The 12,389-nt window shown below is 44.5% G+C and overlaps 1 protein-coding gene across 3 annotated transcripts in view; it reads right to left on the bottom strand.

The window, feature by feature from the left end:
• The window catches only part of ABCA4 (ATP binding cassette subfamily A member 4), a 1,046,570-nt gene that overhangs the window by 603,565 nt on the left and 430,616 nt on the right, over positions 1–12,389 (bottom strand). For all 3 annotated transcript variants that reach the window (XM_069231419.1, XM_069231421.1, XM_069231420.1), the window contains one exon: positions 5,465–5,662. In XM_069231419.1, coding sequence (XP_069087520.1) covers positions 5,465–5,662 — 198 coding nt within the window. The remainder of the gene's footprint in view (positions 1–5,464; positions 5,663–12,389) is intronic.

Raw genomic sequence — 12,389 nt, 5'->3', positions numbered from 1 at the left:
ATCTATGTGATGGGATGCGACATTCTGCCACAGGGTGCAAAGATGTCGTTACTCGAGGGCATAGGATTACCAGGTGCAGAAATACTGGTCCTGGTTTACTGGGTCGTGGTCCTCAGCCAATAAAATTGTAGAGCAGTGGGTTGTGCCTGCGAACACTGGCCAAGCCAAGTCCCCACCTGTTCCACCGAAGAAAAGACAGCACTCTCCACTGCCAGACCTCAGTATGCGATGCCCCCTACAACAACCCCCTTGTTAAGCTGGTCAGACATATTTGCAGGAATACAAACCGGAACCTAGGTCTTTATGCATCAGCACATTTCCCCAAAGACATAGAAATGGTAAAATGCTTTAGCACATCAGGATCAGTTACCACATAAAGCCAGTGCTTAATCTGAGCCGGTGATTGCTGCTGGGGGCACCAGCACTTAGCTTTGGGGACCGCCACTTATTTTACAGCACTAGATATTTGCTGAGTGCAAGATCAGATCAGATCAGAAAGACGAAGGAAGAAAAGGACGGCAAAACACTCACAAAAGAGTAAGCAGGAACCTGCAAGAGTGAGAAAAAGGCGACAGGGAGTGTCTGGTAGTGGATTAAAGACTACCAGCCTTGGTTTTCGGTGTGCCAAAGTTGAACTGCACCAGCCACCAGCTTCTGGGCAGAGCTTTGGGCACCAGCACCTTCTTTCACAAAGTAAGCACAATATAAAGTGTGGTTTGATAGCACTTTACCTGTTCCCAAAAGTTAACAAGAATGATGTTTTAACTCTTTCGCCCCATGCACAAGGCTTACAGGGGCAGCGGCCCAGGTGCGGGGCATTGAAAGCATCCAGCAGAGGGACATGGCAGAAAAATACCTTGCCCACCTTTGCTCTCCGTTTCAACTCACCTGTGGCCACGCCCCTCGTTGCAACACACCATAGGAGGCTTTCCCATTCCAGAAGGTGGCCTGCAATCTTGGAAGGTGCCCAGTCCTGCTATGGCCCTCCCATGGGTGTTGGCTCGCCTCAGATGGGGGTGAACCTCAGGACACTTGCACAAAATGGCAACACATAACAGACATACATAATGAACACAGTGGCAGGTCATTGAAAGTTTAGGGATCCAGCCTAAGGAACCCAAGCCTCGAGGTGGAATGAAACTACACTGTTTTAAGGAAATGCTTACGAACAGTTGCAGCTGACAGTGGGGCGAAGTGGCGAGGCAGGGTGAAGGAGAATAAAACAAAATCAATTTAAAAAAAAACGTACCTTGAACCCGCCGCATCACTGTTCCTCGGGTATCCACTGGACTGCAGGCTCCCAGGCACAGACTCCCAGCCTTCCAGCGGCCAATCCTAACGCTGCTCTCATGCATGAGAGCAGCGTTAGGATTGGCCAGAGCACCCTGGCTCTGCACTCCCAGGCAGACTGAGAGCCTGGGCCTGTTGTCTCCAACCCGGTAACACAGTGCCGGGTTGGAGAGAGCTCAGTGCGCATGTGTGTTTGGCCATTCCGAGATGGCCGGCTAAACACACATGCGTACTGAGGGGAGTGCACACCACTCCCCCCCACCCGGTGCCTGTTACCCCCATGGCCCCGCCCCTTTAAAAATAAGACAATAATAAACATTGTTTACTATCATTTTATTTTTAAAGTTTTGCAGCTGCTGCTGCTGGCGGGGGGCGACGCTCCTCCACCATTGCGGAGGAGCCGTCGGTACTTACAAACAGTGCTTTAAGTGGCAAAATAGAAGTGCAGGTATTCTCTATTTGGAGTACCTGTTTACTGCCAAGAAGTGCCAGTACTCAACCAATGTAATGTATTTCAACAGTGTTGAGAAGTGCAGGTACTCTCCTCTTCAAATTAAAGAAGTGCAGATACTCAGTACCGGACAGTACCTGCCCATTTAAAGCACTGCTTACAAACTAAATTGTTCCAGCATGGGTTCACCTAAACCCCACAACTCCAGAGTCAGTGAATGAAGAAATTTAGACCGGAATCCTACGATCACAAACTGCTTTCTAGCTCCCCCTTTTCTGTATTTTCCCTAGCTCTCTGAAGTAACCAGGAAGAGCTGCACAACACTATCCAAATTGTCTAAATGAATAATGTACCCTTACAGAATATTCTATCATCAGAGCATTTTGACGTAGGCTCTCAATTACATTAGAGCAAGGTTGTAGTATGTCTAGTCCACCCTAGAGTGATAGCAGGCTGAGGAAAATCTCAAATGGATTGGAATTTGCGACCTATGAGAGTTTCTCATCTTAATCTTCTTGTTCTACACATGTAATCAATTCCACTTAAGTTATCTTTAGCGCAAACGTTTAATTTAGAATTTAATTTGTACCCAAGGTAACAGTAGAGATAATTTGCCTATCCTGTCAAACCACGAGTCACGTTTTCAGGTTTGAAACTATAAAGTGTTGGAAGCCTCTCAATCCCCTTTCAATTAACATTCAAAACACGGCTCCTAGTTTTATCTCGAGGCTTAAGTGCAGCCGATCTAAAATAAAATAAAATAATGAAAAATAAAAAGAAGAAGGTTATAAACGCAAGCTACGCAGACAGGGGGTAGTTTTGTTTGTTCCCATACACTTCACTATCAACACTAAGGTCACTAACCAACAATTACTGTACATCAATATGCCCTGCAGCGTCTGTACCTCTCGTGGCAGACATCTTGTAATACCTAATGATGCCCTTGCTGAGCCTTAAATAATATGTTGTTGCATTCCGAGAGACAAACCACATGTTGTGCAGACTTTGAATGTGGTTTTTAAAGTCTGGTATTTTGTCTCCTACCAGCCGACAATAAATTGACATACTGTGTCCCCAGAGTGATGTGGCGCCCAGAAAAACAGTGCCCGCTTTGTCAATGTCAGACAGATGGAGCGTTGTAATGACAATCTCTAGTACTTTGCTAATTCAGCAGGCTTCTTTTTATGTTTGCTTCTTAAGTGTTAATGCTGTTCATTCCTTTTTCTTCTCGTTGGCTCTTATTGGCCCTCTGTGTTTGGCACTCATCTGCAAGCTAGGCCGCAACCAGCGAAGACTCCACACTGGAGAATGTCTTTCTCGAAGGTAATCCGCGGCTTAACTGGGACTGACCTTGTGTGTGGCAGAGTCCGCGGGCTGTCCGGGTTTATCCCTCATCAACCAGAAGGCCATACTAAGCCAATTTAAGAAGCTGCAGTACTTTGCTTACGCTGCAGAACAGAACTAAAGTGATCATGCAGGGTGGTACTCCCGGTGTGGCGGGTCTCAGGATGACTTCTTTCACGATCACAGGGCAGATTATCCTCTTCATTATTGAGGTCTACAGAAATTAGCCCTAGATCCGAATTTTCCGCATAGTTTTTCTTGGCGGATTTATTTCATGTGGTCACGATGTGTGATGGATGTTTGCAGTCAGTGACTGTTTTGTGCGACTTCAATAACCCCTTTTCCTCATTTCATCTTTCAATGGCAAAATTCTTCAAAGGCCGGAACGGTGGGACAAAAGTGCACCTGTGCTACTCTCTGGGTGGCCAATCAGGGCATAACTGCTGCCACCAGTACTTAAAGCTGAGATTATCCCATTATTTTCAGCGCGGTACTATAGAGCCCTCCAAAGCATCCACTTCCTACCTGCAGTTGTATGAGAACCAGTTTAAATATTTTTACTAACACCTCTAGGAATTAAGTGGTTAAAATATAAACAACACTAATGGGTCTCCATTGGCTGTCGAGCTGTTGGCTTTGCCAGTGCTTGTTTTCGTTGAATATTTTTGGGTAACATATAACAAAAACTCGAGCAGACATTTTTTTAAATGGTTTTAAAGCACATTTAGGATGGGTGCCACCTGCAGTGCCAGTGCCGAATGCAGTGCTCAGTAAGCAGCAGCGATGGTCCAGCAACGCAGTCTGGGGATCTGGCAGGTCAACACAAAATTAAAAAAAAATAAACATTTAAAAAGTGGGAAAATATTCTCATTTTAGCAAAGGACACATTGGCCCACGTGTCTCTGACACTAATAGCCACTATTTTCAGTGTGGATGACAATATTGTGCTTGAGTAGACTGACATCACACTCAGAACAGGGAAACAATTGCTGAAGTGGACTGACCCGTGTGCACCTTAAATATCGAAACCAGAATATCAAGCAAAAAATATCAAATCCAAAATATCAAAAGGTAAGTAAGTAGAGAATTTCTATACCTAACTCCACATATATCTACCACTGTGATTTATATATCTTCAAGGTACATAAATGTGGAGTAAGCAATAGTGAATCTATACTTCCCTATATACACTTACCTTACAAAATGTTGTCCCTTGAGAGTTTGTTGTCGATATTCTTGTACCGTGATATTCTGGGGGTTGTTATTTAGTAGTACAACTAACTGTCCCATTGCTCCATGCTGTGATGGGCAAAAGCAAAATGGAATGACACTACAAAAGACTAATGGATGAAGAGTGCTATATTCACTGAAAAAAACAAAGGTTACAGGGACCTCATAGTTAGGTTCTGAATTTACTTGTACAAAATCATAGAAATTCAACAGTTAGAGTTATTTCAAGTAACTATAACATGAGCCCTAAAGTAACTATGGCACTATACTCTGCAGCACTCTATGCCAAAGCACTCTACACCAGTCCATTCTGCTCTATGCCACTCCAGTGTATGCCACTCAGCCTGACTCCACACTGTACCACCCCAATGCACAACACTCTTTGACACTCCACTCTACAACACACTACTCCACTCTTCGCCATTCCACTCTGACAGTCCATGCAACTCTTTCTACCCCATTAACTTTAAGCCATGCTGAACAGCAGCCACATTCGTATGCAACATGCATAAAACACATTGGCAAAGCCAATAGCGCTTGCATAGGTGAGACCTATTGGCTGTGCCAATGCTTGTGTGTCTGTCACGACCATAAGACCAAAAACAGAAACAGCTCTCAACTGGCCCTTTAAAGCTTGCCCATCTGGTAGTGTCAAAGTTTTTTGTGAATGGGTCCCTAATATTTTTCTGGTTCTTTGTGGTGGGAAAGTAAGCTCTACCCAGTGCCATATGCAAAGTTCCCAGAGGTGTAAAACACTGCCAAGAGGATTGTGTCATTCTTCCAACTTAACCCCTGGTCAGTAAGAGCAGCTGTGGTATTACTGGTCAGGCTCTATGTTCGCAACAATAGTACAAGTATCTGAAGTTGTAAATTAGTGGCTATGGGCCACAACTTTATAAGTTACAGTGCCAGATGACTCTTAAAACTCAATGTGATCCTGGGCAAGTCCATTTATGTCCAAATTTCAGAATTTTAGCAGCAATCCACTAACACTTAGAATGCATATATCTAAGTAAAATTAGTAACCAAAGGGGCACATGCAGCACTTTAAAAACTCCTCAACAAATAAATAGAATGACAAAGGTTTGTGGCATATATTGTGGTGATTTCAAACTGACATACTGTATTTCCCACATGAGAAGACCTTACCTCCATGTAGTGGTTCAACATGCGCACCATGCGGTCCGTGAAATTGAAGACGTTGCGCCAATCAAAATTGCTGGCGCCTAGTGGACGGTCGTCCTCGTGGCCATTATAAAGGAAGTTTATCACGTCTTCTGCCGATAAACTTGTGTCTGACAGTTGTCTGTTCAGGAAGTCCTTGACCATGGGGTTTTTTATGGTATCCTGAAAATAAAAAAGTGCATGTCACATTGTGCGATGCTGCAACACAAGAAAGAAGTACACCCTTTGGCAATAGACCCTTTAAGGTAGTGTAGTCAGTCAATCCATCATTTTATACATGTGTTTACTGGTCACCGTTGGCAGTTCAAAGATGGCTTCCTTATTGACATTTATGGTCCTTGTAAAGAATGTAGCAAAAATACAAACTTGGCAAGGCAGGTGGCCATAATTACATCATCATAAGCAATGTGGACATGATTCCCAAAAGAACGACTTGCTCTCAAAAGTACAACCACTGTAATTGAACAATTAATTACATGAGGAAAGAAGCCCAAAGAAGACAATAAAAAGACAAGTTCCATTTAAGTGCTTATGTGTGCTCTGTTGCTTGGGTGTGTGCTCACGTAATACATGATACAAAAGTTGAAGACTCTTCTCTTTAAAGAACACTACATTACAATGCATTAACCATCCACAACCCAGCTTCATCTACTATCGCTTGTTGTAGTGCTTTAAATAAGCCGGTACTGTCAGATACGGAGTACAGGCCCTTTTTTATTTTTAGAGGGAAAGTACCTGCACTTCCCAAGAAAAACTTAATACTTTTAATTGGAGAGTACCAGCACTTCTCAGAAATAAGCAGTTATTCTGGTATAGGGAGTACCTGCACTTCTATTTTTCCATTTCAAGCACTCCTCGTTGACATAGCTAATTAGAGGAGAATGGGCGGCCTGGTTTCCCATCAAGGTAGCCGCACATTTTTTAGCCCTGTCTATGTAAACTGCATGTGATGTGCAGATCATACAAACCACAAAATGTTCCTGCCTTATCATGGGGCATTGCATAGGCCCCATGCAACCCCTGGGGAACAGGAGAGGCGCTAACCATTCAAGCGGCCCAAAACACTCAGGAGACCCTCATTCAGCCCAACGTCAATGTATGCCTGTGAGATATTGGAGACTCGGGTGGCTCATATCACATTCTGCGGGGTGGGCACATTATTTTGCATTACCCCACTGGCCATCACCGAACACTGGGGCCCTGTAGCTGTGGTTTTGGCCACTATTATTGACCTAATGTGCTAACAAGTGCGCCGTTTGTCAGGCGGTCCTAAAAACCACTGATGCATTAGGCAAGCATGCAATCGGAGCACCCAAAACCTTTTTCATTTACTTTTATTTTTAAACATCGAACTTGGAGTGCTCCTAACTCGGCGCGTTGGCAAGCCCTTAATAAGTTTAAGCAACCATGTGGATGACGCTTCCCTACATTTGCCACAAAACTTCCCTCACATCCTACAAAGTTGTGTCCACTGTTTTCGCATGATTCATTACAAATGCAAGGTTTGCCACCTATGGGGTCTCATTCTCCCTCCACATAAAGGGGCCGAAACCACCTCAGCCCCAGTGAGCACCAGTGTAAAGAACTAGGGCTACCCTCTTTATCAGCGGGGAAACTGGAGAGCTAAAGTATAACAAAAAATCGTGGCTCTTGTAGAAATATTCTTTATTCTGACAACATCAAGGAGGTGTGTTTGACCATTACTAATGGTCAGAGGGCGTGAAATATACTTCTTGGGCGTCGTTGAGAAATGTATTAACAAATCGCTGTTTTTGTTAAAAACATGAAACCCAAGGACAATTTACATAATTCCCCCACCACTCATGCCATGCTGCTCAAATCCCTGCATAATAGTCCCACACTTAGCTTACGAATGGGTGTGAAAAAGTAGAAAATATCCAAGACATGGGTAAATCCCATAGCAGGTTTGTTGATCTATACAAGTGGTGCATACATTCTGCTCCTGTGTTCCCTGAAAATGATGGACTCCTTGTCTAGCTGGATATAATCTGGCAAACATAAGGACATTTCTGAAGATTCTTTATTAGATTTTCATACAAAAGGAACACTCCTCCATTTAAAAAAAAGACATTGGCAAATCCAACGAAACTGGCTCGCACTGTGTGAGAAGCTATGAAGTGAGTTACCAGGAACGCTCCACCTTCAGTCGGTAGGGCCCTGGATAAAGGCAGCCTGCAAGGATGCAAGCCTCTAACGTGATGGCCCTGCTAGAACTGTATAAGCTGTCACTGTTGCTGACAGGTCTGCAATGTCTGTGTGCCTAGTAAAGAATTATTTTTCCACATCATCAGGGACGCATTGTAAAGTCAGTGACACAGTGTAACCATCCACAAAATTTCATGGCCCTGTAGTGACCAGAGTGGTGCTCGCAAAACAAAGCTAAATGCTAAAAACAAGGGGCAAATTTAAGACAAGTGGCGCTGCACCTAATGCAGCGTCACTTTCCTTGCACCCCCCTACCACCACCATGTGTGCGCCGTATTTAAAATACGGTGCACCATGGCGCAGGGTAGGGGGCAATAGCATAATTATTTATGACGCTATTGATGTACTCTGCAGGAGTAGTGCCAACATTTTGGCGCTACTCCTGCAGAGTACATAGGGACCCATTATAAATAATGGTATGCCCCCTTTTGACGCCTGCTCGGAGCACCGATTTTACACTGGTGTTAAATCTTGGCTCATGGATCTTGATTTGCAGTGTATGGTCCTTGGAGCTCCAGATCTTCTTTAGCTGAATGAAGACAGGCCTTGCTTTGCTGATTCTTGCCTTGACCTCGGCATCTGTGCTGCCCTACTTGTCTATGACACTGTCCAGGTAGGTGAAGACCTCAACCTCTTCAATTGCATCATGTGCAAGAGTGACTGCAGTTGTGACCTTCAGGATCTTGGTTTTTCTCTTGTGGATGTTGAGGCCAAGTTGTGCTGATGTGGCTGCCACATTGCCAGTCTTCTCTTGCATCTGCAGATGGGTTTGGGGGAGTAGGGCCAGGTCATCTGCAGATTCAGGTTTTCGAGCTCCGTCCTATCCACTGGATCCTATTTCTTCGTTTTGCTGTGGATGTCTTCATGATCCAGTCTATGGCCAGCAGGAAGGGAAAAGGCAAGAACAATAAACCTTTGTGGACTCCAGTCCTCACTTTGAAGGTTTCCATGAGTTGTCCTCCATAGACTTTCTTGCAGATCATTCCCTCATATGAGTTCCTGATAATTATTGCAAGTTTATCCAGCAAACCATAGTGGCAAAGGAGTTTCCAAAGGGTTTCTCTGTCCGAGTTGTCGAATGCCTTCTCATAGTCAATGAAGTTGACACAGAGGGGGGAGTTCCATTCCATCAACTGCTCAATGATGATGCGCAGTGTTGCAATCTGGTCTGTGTAGGATCTATCATTGCAGAAGCCAGCATGCTGGTCTCATAACTGACCATTGATTTGTTCCTTCATTCTGTTCAGAATTACTCTTTTGAACACTTTGCCTGGGGTTGATAGATAAGTTATCGCTCCATAGTTTGCACACTTACTAAGGACACCTTTCTTGGGGATCTTGATGAGATATCCCTCTGTCCAGACTGATGGAACCTTTCCTCTTCCTAGATCTTTCCAAACATGGGGTAGAGCATCTCTACTGATGGTTCAATGTCTGCCTTCAGTGCCTCTGCAAGAATGTTGTCAGGTTCTCTGCGGTCCCATTTCTCAGACATTTGATGGCTTGCAGTATTTCTTCCTTGGTTGGGCTGCTGCAATCGATTGGCAAGTCTTTCTCAGCTGGCTGTATGTCTGGTGGAGACTGCAGCATGGGCTGGTTCAGTGGTTCTTCAAATTGCTCCACCCATCTTTGTTGCTGGCCTTTGTTACCCATGGTTGTCTTCCCAGCTTTGTCTTTAACAGGTTCTTCTGGCTTGCTGAACCTGGCGGAGAGTTTCCTTGCTATATTCCAGAGGTATTTCAAGTTTCCATGGCTTTCTGCTTCCTGGGGTTCTGTGGCAAGACCATTGATGAATCTTCGCTTGTCTGCTCTCAAGCTTCTCATTGCTTCCTTTTTGGCTTTGGTGCATTTGCCTTAAGCTTTCACTCTTTCTGCTCTTGTTCGGCTGGTGTCAACTGAAGAGTCTCAGTGGAGATCCATTCTTTATCCTGGTGATTCTTGGGACCCAGTACCTCCTGGCAGGTTAATATCATTGTTTCTTTGATCTTCTCCCACTAACTTTCTACTGGTCTCTGTCTTCCTCTAGTTCTTGAAACTTGTTACTCAGGGTGACTGAATATTCTCTCTGTTGCTGTGCATCTTTGAGGAGGGTGGTGTTATATTGCTGGCGTTGGTTTGTCAGTTCCATCCATGCTTTCTTCAGCTTTAGCTTCAGCCTGGCTATGACAAGGAGATGGCCTGATGCCACGTCCCCTCCTCATGTCGCTCTCACATCCTGTAGGGACCTCCAGAACTTCTTGGCAATGCAGACATATTCGATATGATTTTCTGTTGAATGGTCTGGTGACACCCACATTGCCCTGTGTAGTATTTTCTGTGGGAATACACTGCCACCTATCACCAGAATGTTGAGGGCACAGAGATCTGCAAGCCTTTTACCATTCTCATTCATGTTGCCAAGGTCATGGTTACCCGTGACTTCTTCTCACCCAGCGTTGTTGCCTCCAGTCTTGGCATTGAGGTACGCCATTGGGTTGGTGATGTCGCAAGGCATTTCTCTAGGATGAACTTGTGCTAGCTGTAAAACTGTTCTGTTTCCTTTTCATGATGTCATTTGTAGGTGCATAGCACTGGATAACATTAATGCAGGAGGTTGCTGTGGAGATTCTGGGACTGTGGGCATGTTAAGCGTTCTCTTTCTCGTGTCCAAAAAACACCAGCATTCTTCCTGGGGCCAGTCTTTTCTCTCTGGACTGTGTCAATCTGGTCTCAATGATGCCAAGGAGGGCAAGGTTGTATTTTTGTATCTCTGCTGCCACTTGGGCTGTGCTGCCTGTCTTGTACATGGTCCTCATGTTCCATGGCCCGAACATGATGGTCTTGGTCCAAAGCAGGTGGATCGGCTTTGTGGCTTCCCGGGACCTCTAACTTTCGCCACAAGGCATCATAGATCTCTATCAAGGAGATTCCACTGTCCCCAAGGCCAGAATGTCTTTTGTTTTTTTGGTTGACGTCTCTATAGCTAGGATTTTTTTCTATTGTGGGGTAGCTAGCCCCACGCATAACCCTCACCAGTTCGCAGCTGGGCTTGGGACCGGCCATGGCGGAGCTATTCTTGATTCAAGAAGGTGATAAATCAGCTATTCCTGGGTTCCTCCTGCCTAGCAAGGCTGGGGTGACCCTGTGGCTCCTCAACAGTTTCTCCATCAAGTGTCCACAGTAGGGTTCTTCCGACTCAGCCAATGACTTGCTTGTGTCTTGTAGTTCAGGTCACTCCTTGCAGCAGACACTATCCAACTCCCCTGACACATAGATAGGCTTCCTTTCTTGCCACAAGGCAAGCAGCTAGCAACTTGTTTCTCTAGGCTTCCACTGATTTAGGCCCAACTAGGAGGAAAAATGGCAATCAAGCAGAGACTACATGTATTTCTCCTATAGTCATCTCTACTCAGCTGGTGCACAGGCCTACTGGTGGCCAAGATGCAATGATTTTGGCCACCCAGATATTGCAGATTTGTTAGACCTGGGGCTGCTCCAGTAACAAAGAAGCATTTCCCAGCTGTTGTTATCCCAAATGTGGAAACGTTAGACTCACATTGTAAAAATCTAGTAGAACTAAAGGTGGTTGGCACCGGCCAGTTTTAAGCCCAGCTACTCAATCTGTCCTTATTTGAAAAGGGGAACTATAGCTAAAATACAGGTTGTGTGCATGATGTTTGTTTTGGGTTCTGCTGAGTGGGGAGCCACAGGCTCAGAAAGCAGTTATTCTGCATGAAGGAGAGAGGTGAGGTGAAAGAATTATTGTTGGGATTATCACATGTGAGAATGTTACTTTCTTTGTGGAGGGTATGTTGCCTTTTTCTTTCAGTCCATGAAGCACACATGGTGTGCATCACTACTCTTGCTCTGGGTCAAAGTCAGATAGTAGAAAATAAAATCCAAGACCTCAAAAATGAATGACAGTGTCTGCCACCGACAGCCAACAGCACATGCTGGTGTGCTCAAATCATAGTGGCCTGTGGGTTGAGGACTTATCCCTGGTTCCACAGGAATGCAAGATTGAGCGAGACAAAACAACAGGGAGGTTTCCACGCATCTGTTAAAATCAGGAGAGTTCAGCAATAGAAGTTATGGAGGACAAGGACTAGGAGGCTGCTTCTTTAGGCCAAGTTAATCGTTCAGGTTCTAGGGTGGGACCTTAGTGGCAGAAGTAGAATTGGTAGTAGAATCTCCTCTTGCACTAGCATAGGTGCCTGGCAACATCTTATGCTGTTTCAGATACTTTGCTGCTGCTTACTTCGTAACCAACTTCATCTCTTAACTTTTATTGTGCTTTCCCTTTCAGCTTCTGTCCACTTCCCTTCTGAACATACTCTACTTTCTATCATTGGTTACTAAACTTTGAAGCTACCTTTCCTTGAGGTTTCATTGGAGCCTGTCTAACCTTTCTCAGTGACCTGGGTTTTTAGTCCCAGTTAAAGGTCAGACATGGAACTAACCATTGTTTATCTATACAGAAAAAGGGGAAAGCTTATTATTTTTTTTTGTTCCAAAAATTTTACTCAACCTTTTAGCGGATACAAAAAGCAATTAAAAAAGGTATAATATACATATATCAAAGGCCACCCAAGTGTGAGGATTGCATATACATAAAATGGTATTGATAAAAATAGATCCAACATAAACATGAGGAATTGACCATAAGGTGCCAGAAGGCTTATCT

The sequence above is a fragment of the Pleurodeles waltl genome, chromosome 4_2 (assembly GCF_031143425.1).
Source record: "Pleurodeles waltl isolate 20211129_DDA chromosome 4_2, aPleWal1.hap1.20221129, whole genome shotgun sequence".
In the NCBI taxonomy this organism is placed as follows: Eukaryota; Metazoa; Chordata; class Amphibia; order Caudata; family Salamandridae; genus Pleurodeles; species Pleurodeles waltl.
This window is presented reverse-complemented; position numbering and strand designations above follow the sequence as displayed.